General features: G+C 35.1%; 1 protein-coding gene across 4 annotated transcripts in view; it reads left to right on the forward strand.

The window, feature by feature from the left end:
- Positions 1-23195, forward strand: part of LOC136042125 (protein Spindly-like) — a 97474-nt gene that overhangs the window by 57445 nt on the left and 16834 nt on the right. For all 4 annotated transcript variants that reach the window (XM_065727032.1, XM_065727031.1, XM_065727034.1 and 1 more), the window contains exons 5-8: positions 2222-2386; positions 3920-4099; positions 12556-12765; positions 21330-21428. In XM_065727032.1, the coding sequence (XP_065583104.1) occupies positions 2222-2386; positions 3920-4099; positions 12556-12765; positions 21330-21428 (654 nt within the window). The remainder of the gene's footprint in view (positions 1-2221; positions 2387-3919; positions 4100-12555; positions 12766-21329; positions 21429-23195) is intronic.

Consider the following 23195-nt stretch of genomic DNA (forward strand, 5'->3'; position numbering starts at 1 on the left):
GGAAATTAGATCGAAAACAAGGAGGAATATTAAATCTTAATGCAACTGAAAGAATTAAATCTTAGTGTAGAAAAAATGGGAGTTTTGTTTCCCCACCAAAACTGAGGCCCAAAAATGTGCCAATTCACGGAAACACGGAGGGAGGGCAGAAAATTTTAATATTTTTTTAGTGTAGATATAAAAAAGGCAACTTGTCAAATTTGAAGAGGTACGTTTTTCTATTTTGTAAAATGTAAATCACGAAGAAACTATTCTTTACGATCTACGGACGGGGGAATTGACACACCTCCGCCTATTGATTTCCCAGCCTTAAATAGGACAAAAGAAATTTTGTTGGGTAAAGGCTGAAAATTTTTCCAAAGACTTCGTACAAAATACTGACTGAAAAAGCTTACAGCTCTTGGTTAATTTGAAACTTACAGGTGAAAGTTTTCGGGTCAAGGGGAACCTCTTGGAAAAAAACTGTGATGGGCCACATGAGGCCCTAAAATGGGCGAAAAGATCGTTTGCTGCCCACATATTTGAAATTCTAAAGATTGTTTTTTTAGTGACTGTCCTAAAAAGTTACCTTAGAGAACTTGTAGACCCTGAGAGTGTATTGGGAGTACTCTTGTTTTTTGTTATTTCTGCCTATTTTAAGCTTGATTTCGATATTATTTATTTTTTTTTTTTTTTGAGATTACACCAAGTGGCAGTAAATAAGAATTCGAATAGAGATAAATTTTTGTAATAGACACTAAAAAAAAAAAAAAAAAAAAAAAAAAAAAAAAAAAAAAAAAAAAAAAAAAAATATAGACTGGATATTTTGATGACGTAAACAGTGATCGTCATCAGCAGAAATAAGTTGTAAACTTCCTTCAAGCTTTTCTTCCTTAAAAGTGCCTAAATGTAAATTGAATTTATCGAAGATGGCGCAATCTTCTTCCTCTTACATTGTAGAAGAAAAATCCCGTTGGTTTATAATATATAAAAACTTTTATTATTGTTTGTAGTGTGGTATGCATTCCAAAGGTATATACTACTTGATTTTAGATTGTAAGTCACACTAACTTATATGTTAAGTCAAAATGATAGCCTTAGCTTTAAGGGAACTGTCTAGTTGTAGATCTTTTAGAAGATACTGGCAAGCGAATTTTTTGAAATACCGACAAGATAGAGTAGAAACAACCTAGAAATTGACGCAAGGTATAATAAAAATACTTGAACTGTTCATACGAATGCTCCCATATATCAACAAGTATATCTAAAGGTAAATTAACATAATGAAAAACTTGCTATCAAAGTAATGACTTAATCAATTAAGATTTTAATTTGTAAAGAAGTTTGATTTTTAATGAAATAGCTAAAGTTAGCTAAATATTTACAGTATGAATAGTTATTATGTAGCTATTAGCCTTAATATGTAGTGTTTGATAAACAGGGCCGTCACGTGGCTAAGGGAACTTCCATTCAGATTAAGAGACGTTTTAGGTCTACAATCAGGCCTACTTTCGCTCAGGCACAAAGCTGGAATGTAAAATATTTCCTCAGTGAAGTAACCTGTCATCTATCTTAGAAATTGAGAGCGAACATTTTCCCCTTTACCCGTAAGGTGAAATTACTTAGTACTAATTCAGATATAAAAGTCATTTCCTGTTAAAAAAAAAAAACTGGCGAAAAAAGTGTTTTTGCGGTATACTTTCAGTGTCCAGCATTATCAGAAAGTTTTGCAGTTGCCACAGACAAATTGTTGCAGTTTTGCAACTAAAATTGTCCCTCACGGATAAACTCGTACCTTCTGAATAGTAGGTTAAAAATTACCCAGTTGTGTCAACTTAAGACTCTTGGCGGCAGTTATTTCTATTTATTTCATTGAAAACTGTGAAAGATATCTATGGGATTTCTATGTACTAAAACATTCTATGTTCGATGTACTATGTTCTATGTACTTTCTAAATTCTGTGTACTGATAGTTCTATGATTCGGCTTAATATCCAATGTATTGTGGAGCCAAGAGCATTTGAAAGTGTTTTTTTTTCTTTGGATTTATTTTAGAAGTGAGTCTTGAAATCTTTTTAAATTCTTAGTTGGGGCTGCTTCTAGTTGATGCTAGATTTCTTTTTATTTTCCATGCGTTATTAATATTGAAATCTACTTCATCTTTTTACTGTAACTGATACTGACTTCATGTTTTAGCTTTTAATTTCCTTTCCCATTTCAATATGTTTTTGCTCTTTTTTAGAATAAAAAGTATAAAGCAGATAGACAACAGCTATTGAGTGAAATTGAAGAGCTACAGAGTATGAAAGAATTGGGCAAAGAGCAACTGAATGAACTACAAAATGTTCACGATAAATCTCATGAGCTAAACAGTAGTGGAACCGACAGTTTAACGACAGTATTGCGGGTAAGTGCAGATATATCATGATTACCCGGGCAGTGAAGTTCAATTTTGTGTAATTAATAAAAAATTGAATTGACTTTAAATCAAGTCTTTAATTCCTTTATTTATACTTTAATTGCTTTAATTTAAGTCCCGCATTTTGGAGGGACAACGAAACTCATAAATATCTTGATGCTACAAACCTGGAATAAAGACATCGAAAGATTAGCCCCATCCCCCAAAGAAAAAGAATGTAAACAGCTTATTTTCTCAATACAAGACAGTGTTTTATAAGTACCACAAATTTAACATGAGTTGTTGCTCCCTGAGGAGTAACGCAGATAAATGAGTAATTAAAAAACCAACCCACAAAAAAAAAGAAAAAGAAATACACTAGCAACGACAATTGCATGAACAAAGGGGCCGGCATAAAAATATCCTAAGTAATGCTAAGCAGAATTTTTGTTAAGGGGGGGGGGATAAGATGTGGAAAACGCTATTTCTTTGGTTTAAAAACAACCCGTTTATTAATGTTTATGAAAAGGCCTTTTTTCTGTGGCTCATTTAAACCTTTTTCAAGTAGTGAAAGTTTTGCAAAACAGGCCTGGGTGGGGGAAGAGGAGACTTTAGGTGTAAAAAAAAGAAATTGTCATAAAGACGTCATATTTTATATGAAGCGTGAAATTTGGCACTTTGTTCATTTTGGTATCTTGTGGAAAGTGGCGGGAGTGAGGTTGAAGCTCCTGAATATGAGACCACTTGCCGGTTTCCACCATTCCAAAATTTGATTCTTCCACAAGAAAATCATTTACATAAATATTAAAGATTAAAAACGATAATTGTGACTTTTAGGGTGGGCAGTGATTTTTTCAAGCAATAGCAAGTCTGTAGTATTTTTTAGAGGGGAGGGGGGAATTTAGGCGTAAAAAGGATTTTTTGTTTCTTGAAAAAGTTGTATTTTCCAAAATACACAATTTCGAAAGTAAAACAGTTCAAAATAGGGATGAAACCTTTTTATTGACAGTGAACAGATATAAAATTTAACTGGATATTTCGAACACATATACAATGTACATCACCAGCAGTAAAACTGCTGATGCTTGAGTTTTACTGCTGATGATGAACACTGTATATGTGTTCTAAATATCTAGTTAAATTTTATATCTATTCACTGTCAATAAAAATGTTTCATCCCTATTTTGAACTGTTTTACTTTCGTCATAGAAAGCCAGTGTGGTCTTCGAAGTTATCTAATGCACAATTTAGTTTTTGGAGATTTGGGAAACGGAGGGGTGGGGTTGAAGCCCTGCAACTTTTGATATTTAAACCATATAAATATTTTGCTTGTACTAAATTAAATTTAGTACAATTTAGTACTTGTATTAAAGCCTATCAATAACTATCTGGTCAGCAAGTGATTCTTGCTCAGCTTTTGAAATGGAATTTTATGAAATGGAAATGAAATGGCTGACAGAAATTTTATTCACTTCTTTGGTATGACCTTTTCTGTATTTTACTTAATTTGGGTATTGTCTTACGTGATTTATTACATTTTAGAGCGAGTGCGAAGCAGAACGTTCAAAACGAATGGAGTTACAAGAAGAGATTTTAAGGAAAGAGACAGTGATAAAGCAAATGCAAAGTATGTACGACATATTGAAAGAGGAATTCAAGGAGAATAATGAATCTCTACTAGAGAAGCAAAAAGAAAACGTTACACTGCTGAAACTTTTAAAGGTGTTTTGTTCATTTGATATTATGTCCCATCAAGATTTTTTTCTCCCTTACCCACCGCAGATTTAGACAAAAACTGATTACTAGGAATTTTCTTTAAAAAATTGGTTTTTATGGCACTTGGTATTAACCAAGTGACATATAGCTATCGCAAATTCTGTCGATCTGTCCCGGGTTTGCTACTTTAGGCACTTCCAGGTAAGCTAGGACGATGAAATTTGGAAGGCGTATCAGGGACCGGACCAGATTAAATTAGAAATAGAAAATTTTCCGATTTGACCATCTGGAGGGATTGGGGGGGGGGGGCTCCCAAATGCATCCAATCAAAATTATGAGATAGTTTATTTGTTCAAAATAGTACAAAGATCATATAGAAACCTACGGAGTTGACAAAACACACCAGAGCCTGGGGGGCAAGAGTTAAAGGTTATGCCCAGGAGGTATATTAGGTTTTTAGGGAAAGGGTGGTTGTACAAACTTTGGGAGAGCTCATTATATTGTAAATTGAAACTTTTAGCTAATTTGAAAAAAAATAGAAAAAATGTAAGTATTTTTAACTTACGAACGGGTGATGGGATCTTAATGACATTTGATGTTGGGAAGGATATAGTTTCTTAGAGCTCTTATTTTAAATCCCGACCAGATCCGGTGACAGTGAGGGAGTTGGAGGGAGGACATAAAATCTTGAAAAATGCTTAGAGTGGAGGAATCGGGATGAAACTTGGTTGGAAAATAAGCAGAAGTCCTAAATACGTGATTGACATAACCAGAACGGATCTGCTCTGTTTGGGGGGTTAGGGGGGGGGGGTTAATTCTGAAAATTAGAAAAAATGAGGTATTTTAACTTACGAAGGAGTGACCGGATCTTAATTAAATTTGAAGTTTGAAAGGATATCGTGTCTCAGAGCTCTTATTTTAAATCCCGGCCGGATCTGGTGAAATTGGGGGGGGAGCCTAAAATTTTGGAAAACGCTTAGAGTGAAGGGATCGGGATGAAACTTGGTGGAAAAAAATAAACACAAGTCCTAGATATGGAATTGACATAACCGAAACGGATCCACTCTCTTTGGGGGTGTTGGGGGGGAGGGTTAATTTCGAAAAATTTGAAAAAATGAGGAAAGTACAACAGTTCAAAATAGGGATGAAACCTTTTATTGACAGTGAACAGATATAAAATTTAACTGGATATTTCGAACACATATACAGTGTTCATCATCAGCAGGAGTTTTACTGCTGATGATGAACACTATATTTGTGTTCGAAATATCCAGTTAAATTTTATATCTGTTCACTGTCAATAAAAAGGTTTCATCCCTATTTTGAACTGTTTTACTTTCGTCATGGAAAGGCAATGTGGTCTTCGAAGTTATCTAAGAAAAAATAAGGTATCTTAACTTACGAAGGAGTGATCAGATCTTAATGGAATTTGATGTTTACAAGGATGTCGCGTCTAAGAGCTGTTATTTGAAATCCCGACCGGATCTGGTGACATTGGGGGAGTTGGGGGGACCTAAAATCTTGGAAAACAAATAGAGTGGAGGGATTGGGATAAAACTTGGAGGGAAGAATTGACATAACCGGAACGGATCCGCTTTGGAGGAGCGGAGGAGGAGTTGGGAGTTGGGGTTAATTGGAAAAAATTAGGTGTTTTTAACTTACGAAGGAGTTATCGGATCTTAATGAAACTTCATATTTATAAGGACCTCGTAACTCAGATCTCTTATTTTAACTCCTGACTGGATCCAGTGTCATTTGGGGAGACAGGAAATCTTAGAAAACGCGTAGAGCGGAGAGATCAGGATGAAACTTGGTGGGAATAATACGCACAAGTCCAAGAGACGTGACTGACATAACCGGACCGGATCCACTCTCTTTGGTGGAGTTGGGGGGGAGGGGAGTAATTCTGAAAAATTAGAAAAAATTAGGTATTTTTAACTTACGAAGGAGTGACCGGATCTTAATGAAATTCGAAGTTTGGAAGGATATAGTGTCTCAGAGCTCTTATTTGAAATCCCGGCTGGATCCGGTGACATTGGGGGGAGTTGGGGGGACCTAAAATTTTGGAAAACGCTTAGAGTGGAGGAATCGGGGTGAAAATTGATGGGAAAAAATAAACACAAGTCCTAGATACGTAATTGACATAACCGGAACGGATCCACTCTCTTTGGGTGTGTTGGGGGGGGGGGGTTAATTCCGAAAAATTAGAAAAAATGAGGTATTTTAACTTACGAAGGAGTGATCGGGTCTTAATGAAATTTTATGTTTACAAGGATATCGTGTCTAAGAGCTGTTATTTGAAATCCCAACCGGATGCGGTGACATTGGGGAGAGTTGTGGGGGGACCTAAATTCTTGGAAAACGCTTAGAGTGGAGGGATTGGGATAAAACTTGGTGGGAAGAATAAGCTGGTGATTGACATAACCGGAACAGATCCGCTCTCTTTGGAGGAGTTGGGGGGGGGGGTTAATTGGAAAAAATTAGGTATTGTCTACTTACGAAGGAGTTATCGGATCTTAATGAAATTTCATATTTATAAGGACCTCGTAACTCAGATCGCTTATTTTAAATCCTGACTTGATCCAGTGTCATTGGGGGGACAGGAAATCTTGGAAAACGCCTAGAGCGAAGAGATCAGGAGGAAACTTGGTGGAAATACTAAGCAGAAGTCCAAGAGACGTGACTGAAATAACCAGACCGGATCCACTCTCTTTGGTGGAGTTGGGGGGAGAGAGTAATTCGGAAAAATTAGAAAAAATGAGGTATTTTTAACTTACGAACAGGTGATCAGATCTTAGTGAAATTTGATATTTAGAAGGATCTTGTGCTTTAGAACTCTTATTTTAAATCCCAACCAGATCTGGTGACATTGGGGGGAGTCGGAGGGGAAACCGGAATTCTTGGGAAACGTGAAAATCGAGTTATCTTACGAATGGGTGATCGGATCTTAATGAAACTTGATATGTAGAAGACTCTTATGTCTCAGATGCTCCATTTTCAATTCTAATTGGATCCGGGGACATAGAGGGTTGGGGGGGGGAGAGGGAACCAGAAATCTTGGAAACCGGAAATCTTGGAAAACGCTTAGAGTGGAGAGATAGGGATGAAACTTGATGGAAATAATAAGCACAAGTTATAGATGCAAAATTGACATAATTGGAACGGTTCCGTTCTCTTTGGGGGAGCTGGGGGTTGTTAATTTGGAAAAATTAGAAAAATTGAGGTATTTTTAACGGTATTTTTTAAGATTCGGGTGACCGAATCTTAATGAAATTTGATATTTAGAAGAAACCCATGTCTCAGATTCAAATGTCTCTCAGACATTTGAACCCTCATGTCTCTTATTTTAAATCCTGACCAGATCTTTTGACATTGAGGAGAGTTGGAGGGTTAAACCGGAAATCTTGGAAAACGCTTATAAATATCGAAGATACGTGATCGACATAACCGGACTGGATTCGCTTGGATAACTCTTTGGAGGAGTTAGGGGGTGAGGTTCAGTACTTCGCGAATTTGGTGCTTCTGGACGTGCTAGGACGATGAAAACAGGTAGGCGTGTCAGGGAGCTGCACAAATTGACTTGATAAAGTCGTTATTCCCGATTGGACCATCAAAGGGGCTGAAGGGAGAGAAAAAATTAGAAAAATTCAGGTATTTTAACTTACGAGTGGGTTATCTGATCCTAATGAATTTTGATATTTAGAAGGACCCCGTGACTCAGAGGCCTTATTTTAAATCTCGATTGGCATTAAGCCTTTGATTTTCCTTTTAAAGCAATCTACTGATTCTTAGAATTTTGCTAGAGCTCATACTATATGAGCTCTTGGCTCTTCCGACCTCGTCACAAGTGCCATATGAGCTTTTAGCTCTTGTTTGTAGTATTTTTTTTTTATTGAAAAGGGATGAAAAACAACAAAATTGTCCCCCTAGATTTTGAAAACTACATTTTTGCCCTTGTTTTGTTCATTTGATGTTATTTTCTTTCTAAGGGTAGATCTCGCAGGAAAATCTGTTTCATTATATATCTACAGTAAGGCGTGGTTTTACCAAAATATCAGTCTTGGAGGATAGAGGGGAAGCTAAAACTCAATTATATTGCGCTATCGTTTTGTGTTCTTGTCACTAATAAAACAAAACAAACAAACATATGAGATTGTTTATAACATAAATAAAACACATATCCGAACTCCCTTGTGAAATTAAGGTAGGGAATAAGCACCATCAAAAACTTCGCCAGTAAAGAAAATTCTGCTGACTTTTCTGATATAAATTTTAGTTACTTGTCCAAAAAGGGCTGATGAATTATTCTTTAAGGCTTGAATCTGTCAAGGATCATTGCCCACGTAAAAGGGATTACACATTTCTCCTAAATATAAAGCTAAATTTGAAAATAAAAATAACGCTAAATGTACTTCACAATGCAGTGAATTTGCTTGAAAATTAAATTTATTTGGGTACAGAATAGTGTGTGAACAAGACCCAGTGCCTTAATTTTCTCTTTTGTGAATTCCGACCCCACTATTAACTTAACAGGTAAAGTTAATGAAAAGGTGATAGAGATAAAGTGCTTGCAGAATTTCACTAAAATAGACATCTTAATGGCTTATTGGTTCTGTTTACCTGCTGTTCAAAGTAAAAATGTACAAATTTCCCGTTCTAATAGAATGTTAATTAGAAAGAATACTCATCAAGTTTTTACTACTGAAAATAAGATGGCAAAGTCAGGTCTGTTTGTATTTTAAAATCTGTCGAAAGAGTGGTGTGAACTTACAAATAAAGCTTGGTTTGATTATGAGCATGTTCTAGCATGTGAAACTCGCGTACGAAAAGGAAATTCTTGGCACGAGTCTGTTATTTTAAGATTTTTTTTTTTTATTTTATCATGTTCTTATATTTATATTGACGCTTGTCTCCTTTCATTGTTTTTTAATTTAAATTTTGTATGTCACTTTTCATGTCATTTCTGTATCAATTTTTGCCAGTTATCATGAAATATAACTTTAGGAACTTAATGATAATTAGTTTTTTTTTTACTTTCATAGCAATAATATCTTTTACATCAATGTTTGTAAACATTTGACATGTACGATGCAAATTGTCTCAAGTAAGAATCTTAGTGTCTTTTCAGTTTTTGTGTTGCGAGAGCTACACTTTGGTTTTGTCCCGTTTTTTTTTTTTTTTTTTTTTTCTGTGCCGCCGATGTCGGCTTATTCCTGGAAACTGGTAAGGGTATAACCTGTGCGGTTTTTACGGAAAGTGTGGACCTCAGGCCGGATTGATGAATATGGCATTACATTTTGGAAAGCCCCGCAGAACTCTTGCCTGGGGCCAAAAATGATGGTTTTTGCTTGTCCACGAGCCAGAGCCAATGGTGTGCCAAGTGAAGTGGAGGTATGTACCCTGTGTCAGAGTTGTCAGCCCGGCTAATATTAATTGTGTTGCGAGAGCAACATTTTGGTTTTGTCCCCTTTTTTTTTCTATGCCGCCGATGTTGGCTCATTCCTGGAAACTGGTAAGGGTCTAACCTGTGTGATTTTTACGGAAAGTGTGGACCTCAGGCCGGATTGATGAATATGGCATTACATTTTGGAAAGCTCCGCAGAACTCTTGCCTGGGGCCAAAAAGGATGGTTTTGCTTGTCCGTGAGCCAGAGCCTATGGTGTGCGAAGTGAAGTGGGGTTATGTAGCCTATGTCAGAGAGAAGTATCTGAAGTTGTGCAGCCAAGCTTTCGTTTCATCAAACCATGTTTCTGCTTTCGAGTGGAAAGCTCCGTTCTAGCAGGCAAGCAGGCAGCCATCACTCTCAAATTGAAGATGGACTAAAATCTATAAGTGTTAAATATATTCGGCAGTTACCCGGCCCCACAGCCAATATATCTTCTTTGAGTGATAAATAGAAAAATTTACAGAAGCAAAAAAGCAGCATTTTCCCACGGGCCCGAAAGTGCAGCTGTGATTTCGGCTGGGTTTATCTTTTGTTTTTTCGGACTTGGGATTGAGATAGAGAAATGTTATCAGATGTGCCTCTTAAACTTAAAAAGTTCTGTCATTGCTAAAGAAATTGGAGTTTATCCTTTGCTCCTTTCTAAGTGATGACGTTAAAAAGTTTGCCTACGGCAAAAAAAATCAACTTTTGAAGTAAGACAGATAGAATTTTTTTTTCGACGGCAATCGATAGCTCTTGATGAGCTGATCAAAGTTGTCATCCATTTTTTCGGTACAAAAATTCCTTCATGAGATATATTAGTTTGAAAGTTTCAAGGGGTTGACAACTTCAGTAGTAGGGTATACACTGAAACCAAAAATAGGCTGATACCAATTGTGAGACATGTAGGGGACTTGTAAGGAAAGGTCAGCTTTTAGTTCATGATCATCTTCGGCAATGAGGGGTTTGCAAATTTTCCTAATTGGTGTACCTATTATTTGTTTCCAGTGTATTTGATGGTAAGACCGAGTTGGTTCCAGTGGTAAGACATGTAGGGGACTTGTAAGTAATTATCGTCTGTTAGGCTACAATCATCTTTAGTGAAGAGGGGTTTGTAACTTTTGCTAGTGGATGTAGCCTTCCCATACTCACTGTAACCTAGAATTAAGTGTTTACACAACGGGTACAAACGATAACGTAAAACAACGACGCAGTTTCGTAATAATTAATAGAGTTTCATCTATGGCATTTTGATCCTGAATAGTTACGGATAGCTTTATAATAGCAACTAGATCATATAAGATACTATTTCAAGTTTTCATCCGTAACGATGTCTACGATTGATAAGGATAAGGTTCAACTGGTTGCAAATTAAATTTAGTCCCTTCTTTCGATATTCTTTTGTTATTGTTGTTTTTTCAACGCTGAGGAATAGCCTTTGATCGTGTGATTACTGATCGCGTTCTTCTTTGAACATAACGTTTTAAAAGCTTCGATAGGCTGACAACTTCAGCGTTTAACCGATAGCAAAGGAACAAAACCAAAGTGTTGCTCTCGCAACACTGTATTTGGCGAAGTCGGACAAAGGTTGCCGCAATACTTCACGTTGCTCTGGCAACGTAGGTCTAGTTTTGTTTTCCTCAGGTTTTTTCACTTCTAAAAGTTTGTTGGTCTACTGTCTTATTTGAAATGTTATACCCATTTTTTAGCTATATAACCAGTGATACTCGTCTACATCGCTACCTGCAACAGTCTCCAGACCTTTGTAAGACAATTTTCTTAATTCTAGTTATAAGATGCCATTAAATTTCCTTGGTTATCTTCGAATTTATGGTCCAAGGGTTGATTTAGTATATATAAAATAAAAATAAAAAAACTGATAAAAAAAATAATAAGACATATTTAGATAAATAGAAAATTTCGTTAATAAATGAGAATGTGTCTATAAATGAAGATTTTGTTGAAATTTGGCTTGATAATTTTGGAAAGACAGGTTGGAGGGGGCTAATCAAAATTTGGCCCTCGGCGCAAGAGAGGCCAGAACCGCCACTGCTTGAGTCGCTGCTTATTAAAGTAGGCCTTATGGAGTTGTTTTAGTTCTAGGTAATATTTGTTATTCTCTTGGTGGTTTTTTACCGCTTTTCTAGGAAACTTTTCTATAAATACTGAAATAACTGTGTCAGTTAATCATAATGGGAGGTTTTAACGTAAACTTTGTGGACTCTCCAATCAATTTTCGTTCAATCCTGGTCTCCGCGGTAACCCACCAATTATATGCATCCCCGATTGTATAACTGACATTACATCATCTTTAATTAACGGCTTATTCTCTTCGCGCAGCTTGGTCCACAAATATTCTGGTTATATTTAAGTGTATTACTCTTTATTTATAAGCAGAAAAATAGTAGTAAGATCTGTGCAAAGCATTCAGTCAGACCCACTAGGGGTTTCAAATCTATTCTTCTTTGAAAATTGTCTCGCCCATGAAACCTGAATCTTTGATTTGATTTGTTTTTCCGAATAGTCTCAAGTGTACTAGGCTATTGTTTTTTATCGTGCCGGGCTATCAAAATGGATCAAGGAACCATTTGAGTATCTCCGTTTTTCGCCAGACCAAGAGTAAAAACAATTAAAATAGCCAATTTTTCCTTAACATATGGTACGCTTTTTGATACTCTCCTAGTGGGGAGATATCTTCACCCACGTAATCGGACATTTCCTGATAACAAGAACCGCGTTTTTGTCGTAGCTCCTTGGAATTTGAGTTCCTCTTCAACTAAGAAGTTGCAGTCGAGAAGGGGGTGATCCATGGGAGCTACCAAGGTAAAAAATAAGCAGGCGGCACCAAATCTAGGAAATTATAGAAATAACTTTAATTTTTTTTTAAAGGTAAATATGCCTGAACCAACTAATTTCCATTCCTTTCTTTAATGTTATAAAGTTATTTTGAGTAAAAAGGGGAATAATTAAGATTTCATTCTTTTTAAAATTTGTTTACGGTCTTGACTTTAGTTTATGGTGACTTTTTTCTATTTAGGAAAGAAACGAAGAAATATTGGGTCTACAAGCGCTTTTAGATGCTGAACGCTTATCTAATACAGATCCATCAGCACGCGGAAATTCATTATTTTCTGAAGTGGAAGATCGGAGGCAACAAGCGGAGATGCAATTGGAATCGCTTCAGAAAAAGTATCAATCTGTCAAGAAGCAACTGAGTACCCTTCAGCAGGAACACTTGATCTTGAAGGTATGGTTTTGATAATTGTTTAAACGCATCTCTTGATCGCTCTTTAATTTTAAGCATTATTTTTTACGTTTTATTTCATTTCACGAATGTATTTTTTTAGAGTGCATTCTCTATTGTGTCATTCCATTGATTTCTAGGAAAGACGGATGACGAAATGTATTTTTTGTTTTTTGAATTAGGCTCCAAAATGCAGGGAGATTTTTATATGAAGGAAATGTAAAGGTATATATATATATATATATATATATATATATATATATATATATATATCATGAAAAGAGAAATCACCAATGCTACAGCACAAAAAAAAAAAAAAAAAAAAAAAAAAAAAAAAAAAAAAAAAAAAAAAAAAAGAAGAAGAGACAGAAGGAGAAAAGGAAGACTGTTTTCCTAAATTAGTGATTAATATAGACCAGCACTTGAATGAGGCCTTAACCCTACTCATCCATACAATCACATAGGTCAAACAGCATAGCCACACACAATCAACCATAAAGAATAATCCATGGACAGGCAGTCATGTCGTCAATAAGTATAAGTCGTCATTTACCGAATAATAGAAAAAACAATATAGACAAATAATTCAGAGGCAACACCCAACACAAGGGCTCATCAGGAGAATACACCGGCCCACATAGGGTCTCGCCACTCTAAATTCTCTACCCAGCACAGTGTCGTGGCTACCACAGAATATCCATGGCATCCCCGCGTCAGGTATCACCCCCAAAATACATGCCTATGAAAAAAAAACAGCAAATGTAAAACAACCAAGTAAAACCAAAACAAGCTTATCTTGTTAATATATCCCTCCCTTTAGCAACAATAGGTAAACTAAATATTATAAATTTTACCAAATCACAAATATTAACACATTGCAAAAAACCTGAATGAACTAAACAATCATAGACTTCATCTTTACCATGTGGCTAATTTTTTAAAAAATCTGCTCAATTAGAAACACAATTCAAAATAAATGGCGCTGTGACAACATTTCTCGAACCTCCGAAATTAGTTAAAAATTTCTTTAAGTATTTCTAGATAATTCTTTTGATATTTATTTAAAAGTTCGTTATAATGAAAACTAAATTTTTTAAATTGCCAAGTTAATTTATTTGCAGAAAAACCTCTTGATATCAATTTTTGGCTTAAGATTTTACATCTATTTTTAAAATCAATATAATTACTACAAATCCTTGCATAACGAAGTAACTGTGAGAAAAACGCTGAATATGTGATATTTGAGTGTATATTAATTCGTTCTGAAAGCAAAACCTTTCCTCCTTTAATTTTCACCCCCCCCCCCCCCAATTTTCAGGATCATACTTAAAGACAGATGTTACAGCGGGTTCTAGAATCCTAACCTTAGTTCTGAGACTTTTCTTCCCGTCCTTCTGAACTTTCCAAAACCACCCTGCCCCTTCTGTACTTTCCAAGTCTTCACTTCATCCACCTTCTTTACTATTAATATTACAACCTATTTAGTAAAAGTAATCCGTTTTTGTCAACTTTCTAATTACCTAACATCATTCTTCCACTACATTTTTTCTTAGTTCAAGCAACAAAGTCTTCTTAACCTTAATTCTCAGATCTGTTCTAACCCATCAAAACCTGTCAAAATTATTGACCACAGTTATATACGAGAGAGACATCTGTGTTATCAAAAAGTTGTGATTTGGACATTTCATTTGCTTTTCAACTTTAGCCGAAAAAAGGACGACAGGAGGACACAACCTGTACCCCTGGGGCGAATTCCTGTTTTACAATATTTTCTATTAAAAAAATTGCTCTTGAAGCCCAGTTAACTTAATTATTCAACTTTTATTTAAGTATAGATATTTTAAATTATAAGCATAGATATTTGATATATTATAGATGTAAATATACATATTTTAAGGAAGTACAGATATTTATAATTTATATTCAAGGGAAATGGAGTAACACACTTAAAACTAAAAACGTTTCAAAAGTAAATAAGAAAGCTAATTAAGTCATTGTATGTAAACTGCTAGTAGGTATCGCATTTAGCCATGGCAAAAGAAAAGATACATTATGAGAATAAAGATAGAAACATTAAATAGATGCCAGATTTTTGCCAGTTGGTGTTTATTTATTCTATTTTCTTATTCTACAGTATATTATTCATATTCAGAATATATATCTATTCTAAAACATATTTATTCTAATAATTACTCTGGAATATCTTATTCAAAACATACAGTGTGAGTCGCCGTTAATGGCGGAATCTGATCATGAAATTTTGTACTCTGGCCTCGATTCTTTTTTCTTTCTCTATGAAAACAAGCTATTCCATAAAAAATTTAAAAAATCATAAATTTTAGAATTAATTCTCTGCTTAAAATACTAGTTTCATATTCACAAAAAAAGAAAGATCAACAAAAGCACTGATACGCTTCTTTATAGAAACAAAATGGAATGAGAATAAGAATACAATAGAAATAAACACAATAAACAAATAATACAAATAAACACATTAAACAAATAGAATACAATGGAATGGCCACAATAGAATACAATGGAATGGCCAAAACAGCGGAATTACTTTCGCTTTTTCGGCAATACATAAGACACTGTCATTTTTTATCTCATAAAAAGGTTCGTTTAAGGACCTTGCAGAGCCAATTTTTCTCCAGAAACAGCCTTTTAAACACATTAAGTATTTTCTCCGTTTTTCGCTTGCAATCAAAAAATCTCAACAATATGTCTCTAAACAATACTTCAGCCGAAATTCATTTCTATACTAAAATAGACGCGTTAAAGTTACAGTTTATCGCCTCCAAAACAATTTGATTATACAGATTTGCATCATGTAGGATTCGCACAAAGTCGCAACAAATTTTTCTGTACATACTTGTTGATAACTTCGAAGACCAAACTGCCTTTCCATGACGAAAATATAACAGTTCAAAATAGGGATGAAACTTTTTGATTGACAGTGAAACAAATATATATATATATATATATATATATATATATATATATATATATATATATATATATATATAAAATAAGTTATCCGTGTATACTTAAAATAAGTATAAAAATAAGTTGTCTGTGTGTGTGTGTGCGTGTGTATGTGTCGAGTGACGTCATGTTTGTCGACTGACGTCATTATAAGGATTGAGCTGTATGCGTCATGAAGTTGTTTGTCGACTGACGTCATGTTTGTCAACTGATGAAATTGTATACCGGGACACCGGGACACAAATGACGACCGGGACACAGGGAATATAAATGACGACCGGGAACCTCAAAGAGAAATTACAGACTGGGAAACCCGGACACAAATCACGACCGGGACACAGGGAATATAAATGGACACAACTACAACGGGGACGCCGGGGGCACAGGCGGGATATATAAATGACGACCGGGACACAGGGATTGTTCGAATAGAAATTACAGATTGGGACACAAATGACGACCGGGACACAGGGAATATAAATGACGACCGGGACACTCAAAGAGAAATTACAAACTGGGATACCGGGACACAAATGACGACCGGGACACAGGGACACATCATTAGAATAATGAGGTATAGATCTGAATACGGATTGTTTTTCTCATGGACAATTATATGTTGCACGTTCAAGAGTCAGTAAACCTGACAATCTATTTATATGCACAGACAATGGGACAGCGAAGAATGTTGTATATTCGCATGTTTTACGTAGTTAAAAACATATATATATATATATATCTATCTCTATTCACAGGTGGGACACAGGGACACAACTACAATGGCGCGTAACGACTTACGCGCGCGGGGGGGCTTGGGGGTGTGAAGCGCCCCACCAACTAGGTGTTAGGGTGGCGCGAAGCGCCCCACCAACTAGGTGTTAGGGTGGCGCGAAGCGCCACCCCAACAGCTAATATATATATATATATATATATATATATATATATATATATATATATATATATATATATATATATATATTAGTTATTTATGTATCTATTTCAAATCTGTCAAACAATACAAAAAGTATATCGAGACGGAGTACAAAAGAGAGAAAAAAGGAACACTAAAATTTTAGTAGAAAAAATTACAAAGATTGTATTTTTAGTCTTTAGAATAGTCACAAACATACTACTCCGTGCATCAGTGACTATAATGAGCTTACCGCTAATAAAACAGATTTTGTGGCTTTCTTTCGAAATAATTTTCGATAAAAAAATTTCTGGGCTGGCTATTTTATATGAATGAGCTAATGCTAATCAGTATATGGTGTTAGCTTTTTAAACATTTTTCATCAATAGAATATACTGAATCAAGTTTTCTTCTAAGTATTAGTGTAAACATTTTTCTGAGTATACGAGAGACAGGATTTGGTTTACTCAGTTGAGTAGGACTTTGTTTATTCAAGTATATGTATGTTTTTTTTATTTTATTTTTTTATGGAGAATAGAGTTTTAGTCCACATCAAAAATATGTCTAAGGTGCCAACGAGCTTGCTTTAAAGAAGGCCCAATCAGAAGAACAAGAGAATGACATTCAACGGGCTTTTCCAAAATAAAATCCCAATTGGACAAGTGTAGAGAAACCCGACTTATTCTGAGAATGACAATAACACCTTCACATATACCTTCATAGATAGAGATTAAACTATCCTGGCCATTCTATAGATTACATGGACAAGTAAGTGTGACTTATGGATCGCGAGCCATTATTGATAATTTGGTTGGTTTTAACATCTGGAAGTCTACGATTTTAACGCGTGTTTTAACTCATAAATAAATAAAAAATCATCTTTTTCCGTATCACGGAGAATGGCCCCTTGTAACAAGATGAGTGAGTAATATCGTTTAGTTGTACAATAAGATTTTATCCAGCCGTTTCAGCCTCCTACACATAAACTACACATCACCTAGATTACAGTGCTAACACCTTACTTTATTCTGAAACCCAAACTGGTATAGCGGAACACTACAGTTTTCTTTTGACTCATCCACAAAAAGCAGCTCTAAGAGTTTGCGAATGATTATTGTGATTTTTACAGGCTTAAAAACAAAGTACTTAATACTGGGCCTCTTATATAGCATGAGATATATGTCAATCAGTAGCATGCCTTTCTAGTCAATGCTACAAAATGCAGTTGAATTTGGGTTTCCTTTAACCACCCGGATGTTTTCGGGGTTGAAGTAAGAGCGTGATGAATTGAATGTCCCTGTGGTGAGCTGATCTTATAGGCTCAAGGTTGGCTTGAAATTTTTACCTCACCATTGAGTTGTGTTGTTCATTCTCATAAGCTACTTTAAAAGTATTGCAAGAAAATTATCCCCAACTAAAAATTCAATTTCAAATCACAGCAATATGCAAATAATGATTATTAATTTTAAGAAACGTTGAATAATCAACCGAAATTTTGCAACCGGAAAGCAGCGGAAGAAAAATCCGTATTCAACTTGATGAATAGTTACAATGAAAATGGTAAATACTGCTCACGACTCATCACAGCAACAATTTACGATTGCTCCTCCTCCATCCATTCTGTTAGAAATTGACTCGTCATTCCCTCACATAAAGTCCCTACCAAATAAAAAAAAAACCTACTGCAGTCCCTACCGAATGGATGGATCATAGATTGACTTATCTATTAACAAATGAACTGACATCATTTTTTTACAATCCTAATAAGAGCTTATACCAGATTTGCGTCTCACTCAATCGGAGTATCTGTCTTGACTTTTTCTAGAGTTAGCCGTGGCTTGCTGCCCACATCTACTTGATTTTAATACAAGGTTTTTATTTCTACTTGATTTTAATTTCAGGTTTTATTCACAAATGAGCTAGAGAGTGAAAAATATTCCCAGTCTAACCTAAATATGTTATTCAGCTAGCCTTTATCCACTATTTGTATTTTTATAGGGGTATTTATATATGGTATTTCATAGGGGTAGTATGTTGGATGAATCATCAGCAGTCCTTCCACTAGCTCCTTTTTATAATCCGTTGAGTGTCGGAATTTTTTTCGTAGAAAATCTGTAGATGACGTTTCAGATTCATTAGAATTTTCCATAAGCCAGTAGTTACCACAAAAGTCTCTTGGTTGAAGTTCATGACTGTGAAAACTGGCTGGTTTTTCTTTCCTATTCGTTCACAGTTACAAGATTGTCTACAGTTATTTTCTAAAATTTTCTTTTTTGTAAGGGTTTTGTCCCAAATCCTTATAGCCAAAAGTACCAACGCCCAATAGCAAAGACAAAATAAGTCGCTGATCAGACTGTATCAAAGTTTGGGTACGACGGCCTATTGGCGTCGTGCCGAAAAATTGGAATTTGTAGCTGAATTCCCTAGTGAATCAGGGAAATATTTATAAGGAGAGATATGACATTTTCAATAAAATTCTAGTTTTTCTGTAGATATTCTATAGATTCCGTAACTGTGTTATTTTTTCCATAGAAACACATCAAATTCCGTATATCTGCGGAAAAATCCGTAATAGTGGAAACACTGGAAGTCAGTCATGACTGAAAAAAATGTTTCACGGTACAAACGTACGTCGACATACTGGTAATCCTGGTTGTATTTCAGTTTTAGATATTTATTATACCATATCTTATTTAACTAAGAAAATTTTCTATTGAGATAATCCCTATTGGGAGGTTATTCCACATGGCGATGGTACGTCGATCAAAGCTGTCTTTTATGAACTCAAGACAAGAAGCTCCCAACTGTTGGCTTTCCTAACAACCAACCCTTTGATGAGGAGGTTTTAGTGATTTAATTCTTATTGGGATACGTTTTAGCAACTCATCTATGAACAAGTGCATTTATTCTTAAAGCACTAAGGAAGACGTCGTGTCTAGGGGCTTCTGTAATGGTTAAAAGGGCCTGGTATAATATTCACCAGAAGATGTTGCTTTGATCACTAAGTTTTGGATTTGATTGGGAAAAATGTAGAATGCCTTAAGCTAACTGCGGAACAGGAGGAACGCCTTCCCGCATTCGAGAATAGCTGTCTTTGTAGAATCATTAGAATCAGTTGGAGAGACTGTGTCAACAACGACAAGATCCGTACCCCACAGGCCAGCGAGATATGGCGACTGTTGTATGACAACGTAGATGGCGATATCTTGGACACATCTTTAGACTCCCAAAAATGCTCCTCCACTGACAAGCGGAAGAAACCCATCGTCGAGGAAGACCAAAGAACACGCTCCGTAGGACGTATGAACGTGACAGAAGAGCCACTAAGAGTGGGAAGACGTATACGCAGCGGCTCACACGAGGGAAGATTGAAGGCTATTCACCGACCCCCTGTGTACCTCTGGAGGCAGTGGAGGAACTAAGATCTAAGATAAGGCAAGGGGTTTGACAATTTTTGGGCAATAGCAAATACAGACAAATGTTTTCAATAACAAGTTAATACAAGGTGTAATCGGATGCTGCAATCGTTATGAAATTTTTCGCATCAGAGGGTATCACATAGCTCCCGTGAGCAGGATGATGCCACTTCACTAAGGTGTTCATCTCACATTAGAATTGTTGATGAAGTCTCTTTTAGAAGATGAAGAATATTGACTCTCCTGTAAAAACAGGATCAAGAGGCTGTTTGACGTTTCTTACTTCCAAAATTGAAGCCACTTTATTTAGCTAATGTTGAGAATTTTTTTCTTAATTCAATACTTACAACTGCTGTTATCTGTCAAAGCTTAAAGCTCTTAATTTTGTTCAATTGTGAAATTAATATAGCGTTGTTTTGGTACAACTGACAAGTCGTATGTAGTCCAGCGAATTGGAAATATAAATATAAATATATATATATATATATATATATATATATATATATATATATATATATATATATATATATATATATATATATATATATATATATATATGATGATGATAAATTCATTTCCCATTTGTAGGACAAAAAAAGGATTGTCTTAAATGGAGCATAAAATAATACAAAAAGGAAAAAAGAAAACAAACAAGAAAGCAAGAAAAAACTGCAAATCCACATTAGCCTACATACATAAACCAATAAATTCACATTAACTAAATATATACAACACATGAGGCACCACAAACTAAATTACACCATAGCAAGGTATAAACTATGATTAGCATCCATGCCCACCGCAAACCAATCACGCCGATCATTTACCTGTTGAAGTGGTACTGTGAGACTAAATTTTTTTCTACAACATGAGTATTTCTAATCCAAAGTGGCAATTTCTGTAAAAAGTTGGCATACTTAAAATAAATTGATCGGATATATTTAGCTACTCTGTATCCCCATGAATTGGCACATATTTAGCACTGGGATTGCAGTCGGAATAAGAGATATCTTATTAAAAACTTATAATAATAGGTATACACAATAATCTTTTTTAACATGTGTCAATGTCGCTTCTCCTAAGTAATTCTGTATGTATTTAGTCCATTTAGCAGACTGTTATGGAACATTCTGTTAAGGTTTAAAGATTGTTAAGTTTTCTTAAGGTTGTCGAAGCTCATAAACATATATGTAGAGTTATTTTGTGGTAAGTTTTAATCTTTCAGTGCTAAGTCATGATTTTATTTTTTCCTGTAGAGACGTTATGCAATTTTGGCTTCAGATAAATCAAATCAAGATACTGACTACATCCGTGATCTGGAATATCGATTGGGAAGCACCATTGAACAACTACGCGTAAGTAAAAAATATGTTAGTACGCCTCTGTGAGAGTGTATCCCAATGAGGCATCCACTTAGGAATTTGATGTTTTTTTCTTGGGAGGAGGAACTAACTCTAACCCTCCACGATTACATAAATTATTTTAAATATTAAATTTATAAAATGACACTTTTTAGGTATCATGGGCTGTAACTCCCTCTTCCCTCCACAAATTTCTGAAACCAAGCTGCATGCTATATTTTTTATTTTTTTTTTATTAGTGACAAAGTTCTGTTCAAGGATGGTTTTGTATACCTTCAGGTCATGATGAACCTTGTTTTTTTATGTCATGAGTTTGCGTCTTTAAAATAACTTGAGGAAGGAGAGGATGCACTACACCTTTAGAGAAAGTGAATCAAGTATCTTAGGAATCGTATTACATCAATCGCTCTTACATATTAAAACTGAGGGGCTGAAACAAATACAAAAACTTTTTTTGCTGGAATTACCCTAGCCAATAATTTTGGGAATATTAGCCAAAACGCCCAACGGCTTCATTTTTTTTGTTGAATTTGCTGGCTTAATATATTCTTTTCTGGTTACAACTCCACGTCACTAGCGTGCCATTACATAATTGCTAAAAGTGGATTTCTGTAGTTAGTGAAGATAATGTGGAACATTGTCTCAGTCAGCGTCTAGGCTATTGGGTTGGTTTGAGGGTTAAGTTTTATTTCCGACAAATGCTTGCAAGAAGCAAGAACTTTCCTTTTTTTAATTTGATTATTATTTTTTATTCATTTATTGCCCGTCAAAAAAAAAGTAATCACTAAAGATAACAAAAAAGGACACTATAAACACATTGAAATTTCAAATATCCACTGGTGTATTTGATTAACGTACCTTCCTATGGTGCGTTATATGGTTATATAGTGCGTTATATGGATTTTGAATGAAGCGGAAGTGTGTGACCAAATCATTGAATTTTTTTAAATGTTTTCAAATAATATACCCTTTTCTCCCTATATTAATATTAAATTAAAAAAACAAGTTTTTTGTAATGAAAGTAAGGAGCAACATTAAAACTTAAAACGAACAGAAATTACTCCTTATATGAAAGGGGCTTTTCCTTCTCAACGCCCCGCTCTTTACGCTAAAGTTTGACTCTTTCTCTTAACTCTACATTTTAAAACAGTAAAAAACTTTAGCGTAAAGAGCGGGGCGTTGAGAAGGAAAAGCCCCTTTCATATACGGAGTAATTTCTGTTCGTTTTAAGTTTTAATGTCGCTCCTTACTTTCATTTAAAAAACTTGTTTTTTTTTTATTTAATTTCTGAACGTTTTTGAATCAATGGATGTTTTGATTTTGGCTCTCCGCAGAGGAATAATTAAGACGAAATTTGTATATTTATTTTTTTTTTTTTGCTAAATGGCTTTCTCATAATTTTGATCGAATGACTTTGAGAAAAGAAGAGCGGGGGAGGAAGCCTAGTTGCCCTCCGATTTTCGGTTAATTAAAAAGGCAACTAGAACTTTGTAAAAGATATACGTAACTTATAAATTAGCTTACGTAAGGAACTTTTGTATTCTCATGTTTTTATTACGAGGGGATTTTATTATGAGGGGTTTCGTCAGTACTCGTCAGTACCTCCCTCTTTACACTAAAGCTTAAATTTTGTCCCAATTCATTAAGAATGACCCCTGAATCACAAAAGCCACAGAATAAATAGTTGAAATTACTAAAAATACTTTAGTGTAAAGAGCGGGGTATTAGGAGGAGGTGAGCCCCTCATATGGGTAATAATTT

This window comes from Artemia franciscana, unplaced genomic scaffold (genome assembly GCF_032884065.1).
Source record: "Artemia franciscana unplaced genomic scaffold, ASM3288406v1 PGA_scaffold_67, whole genome shotgun sequence".
NCBI classification, from domain to species: domain Eukaryota; kingdom Metazoa; phylum Arthropoda; class Branchiopoda; order Anostraca; family Artemiidae; genus Artemia; species Artemia franciscana.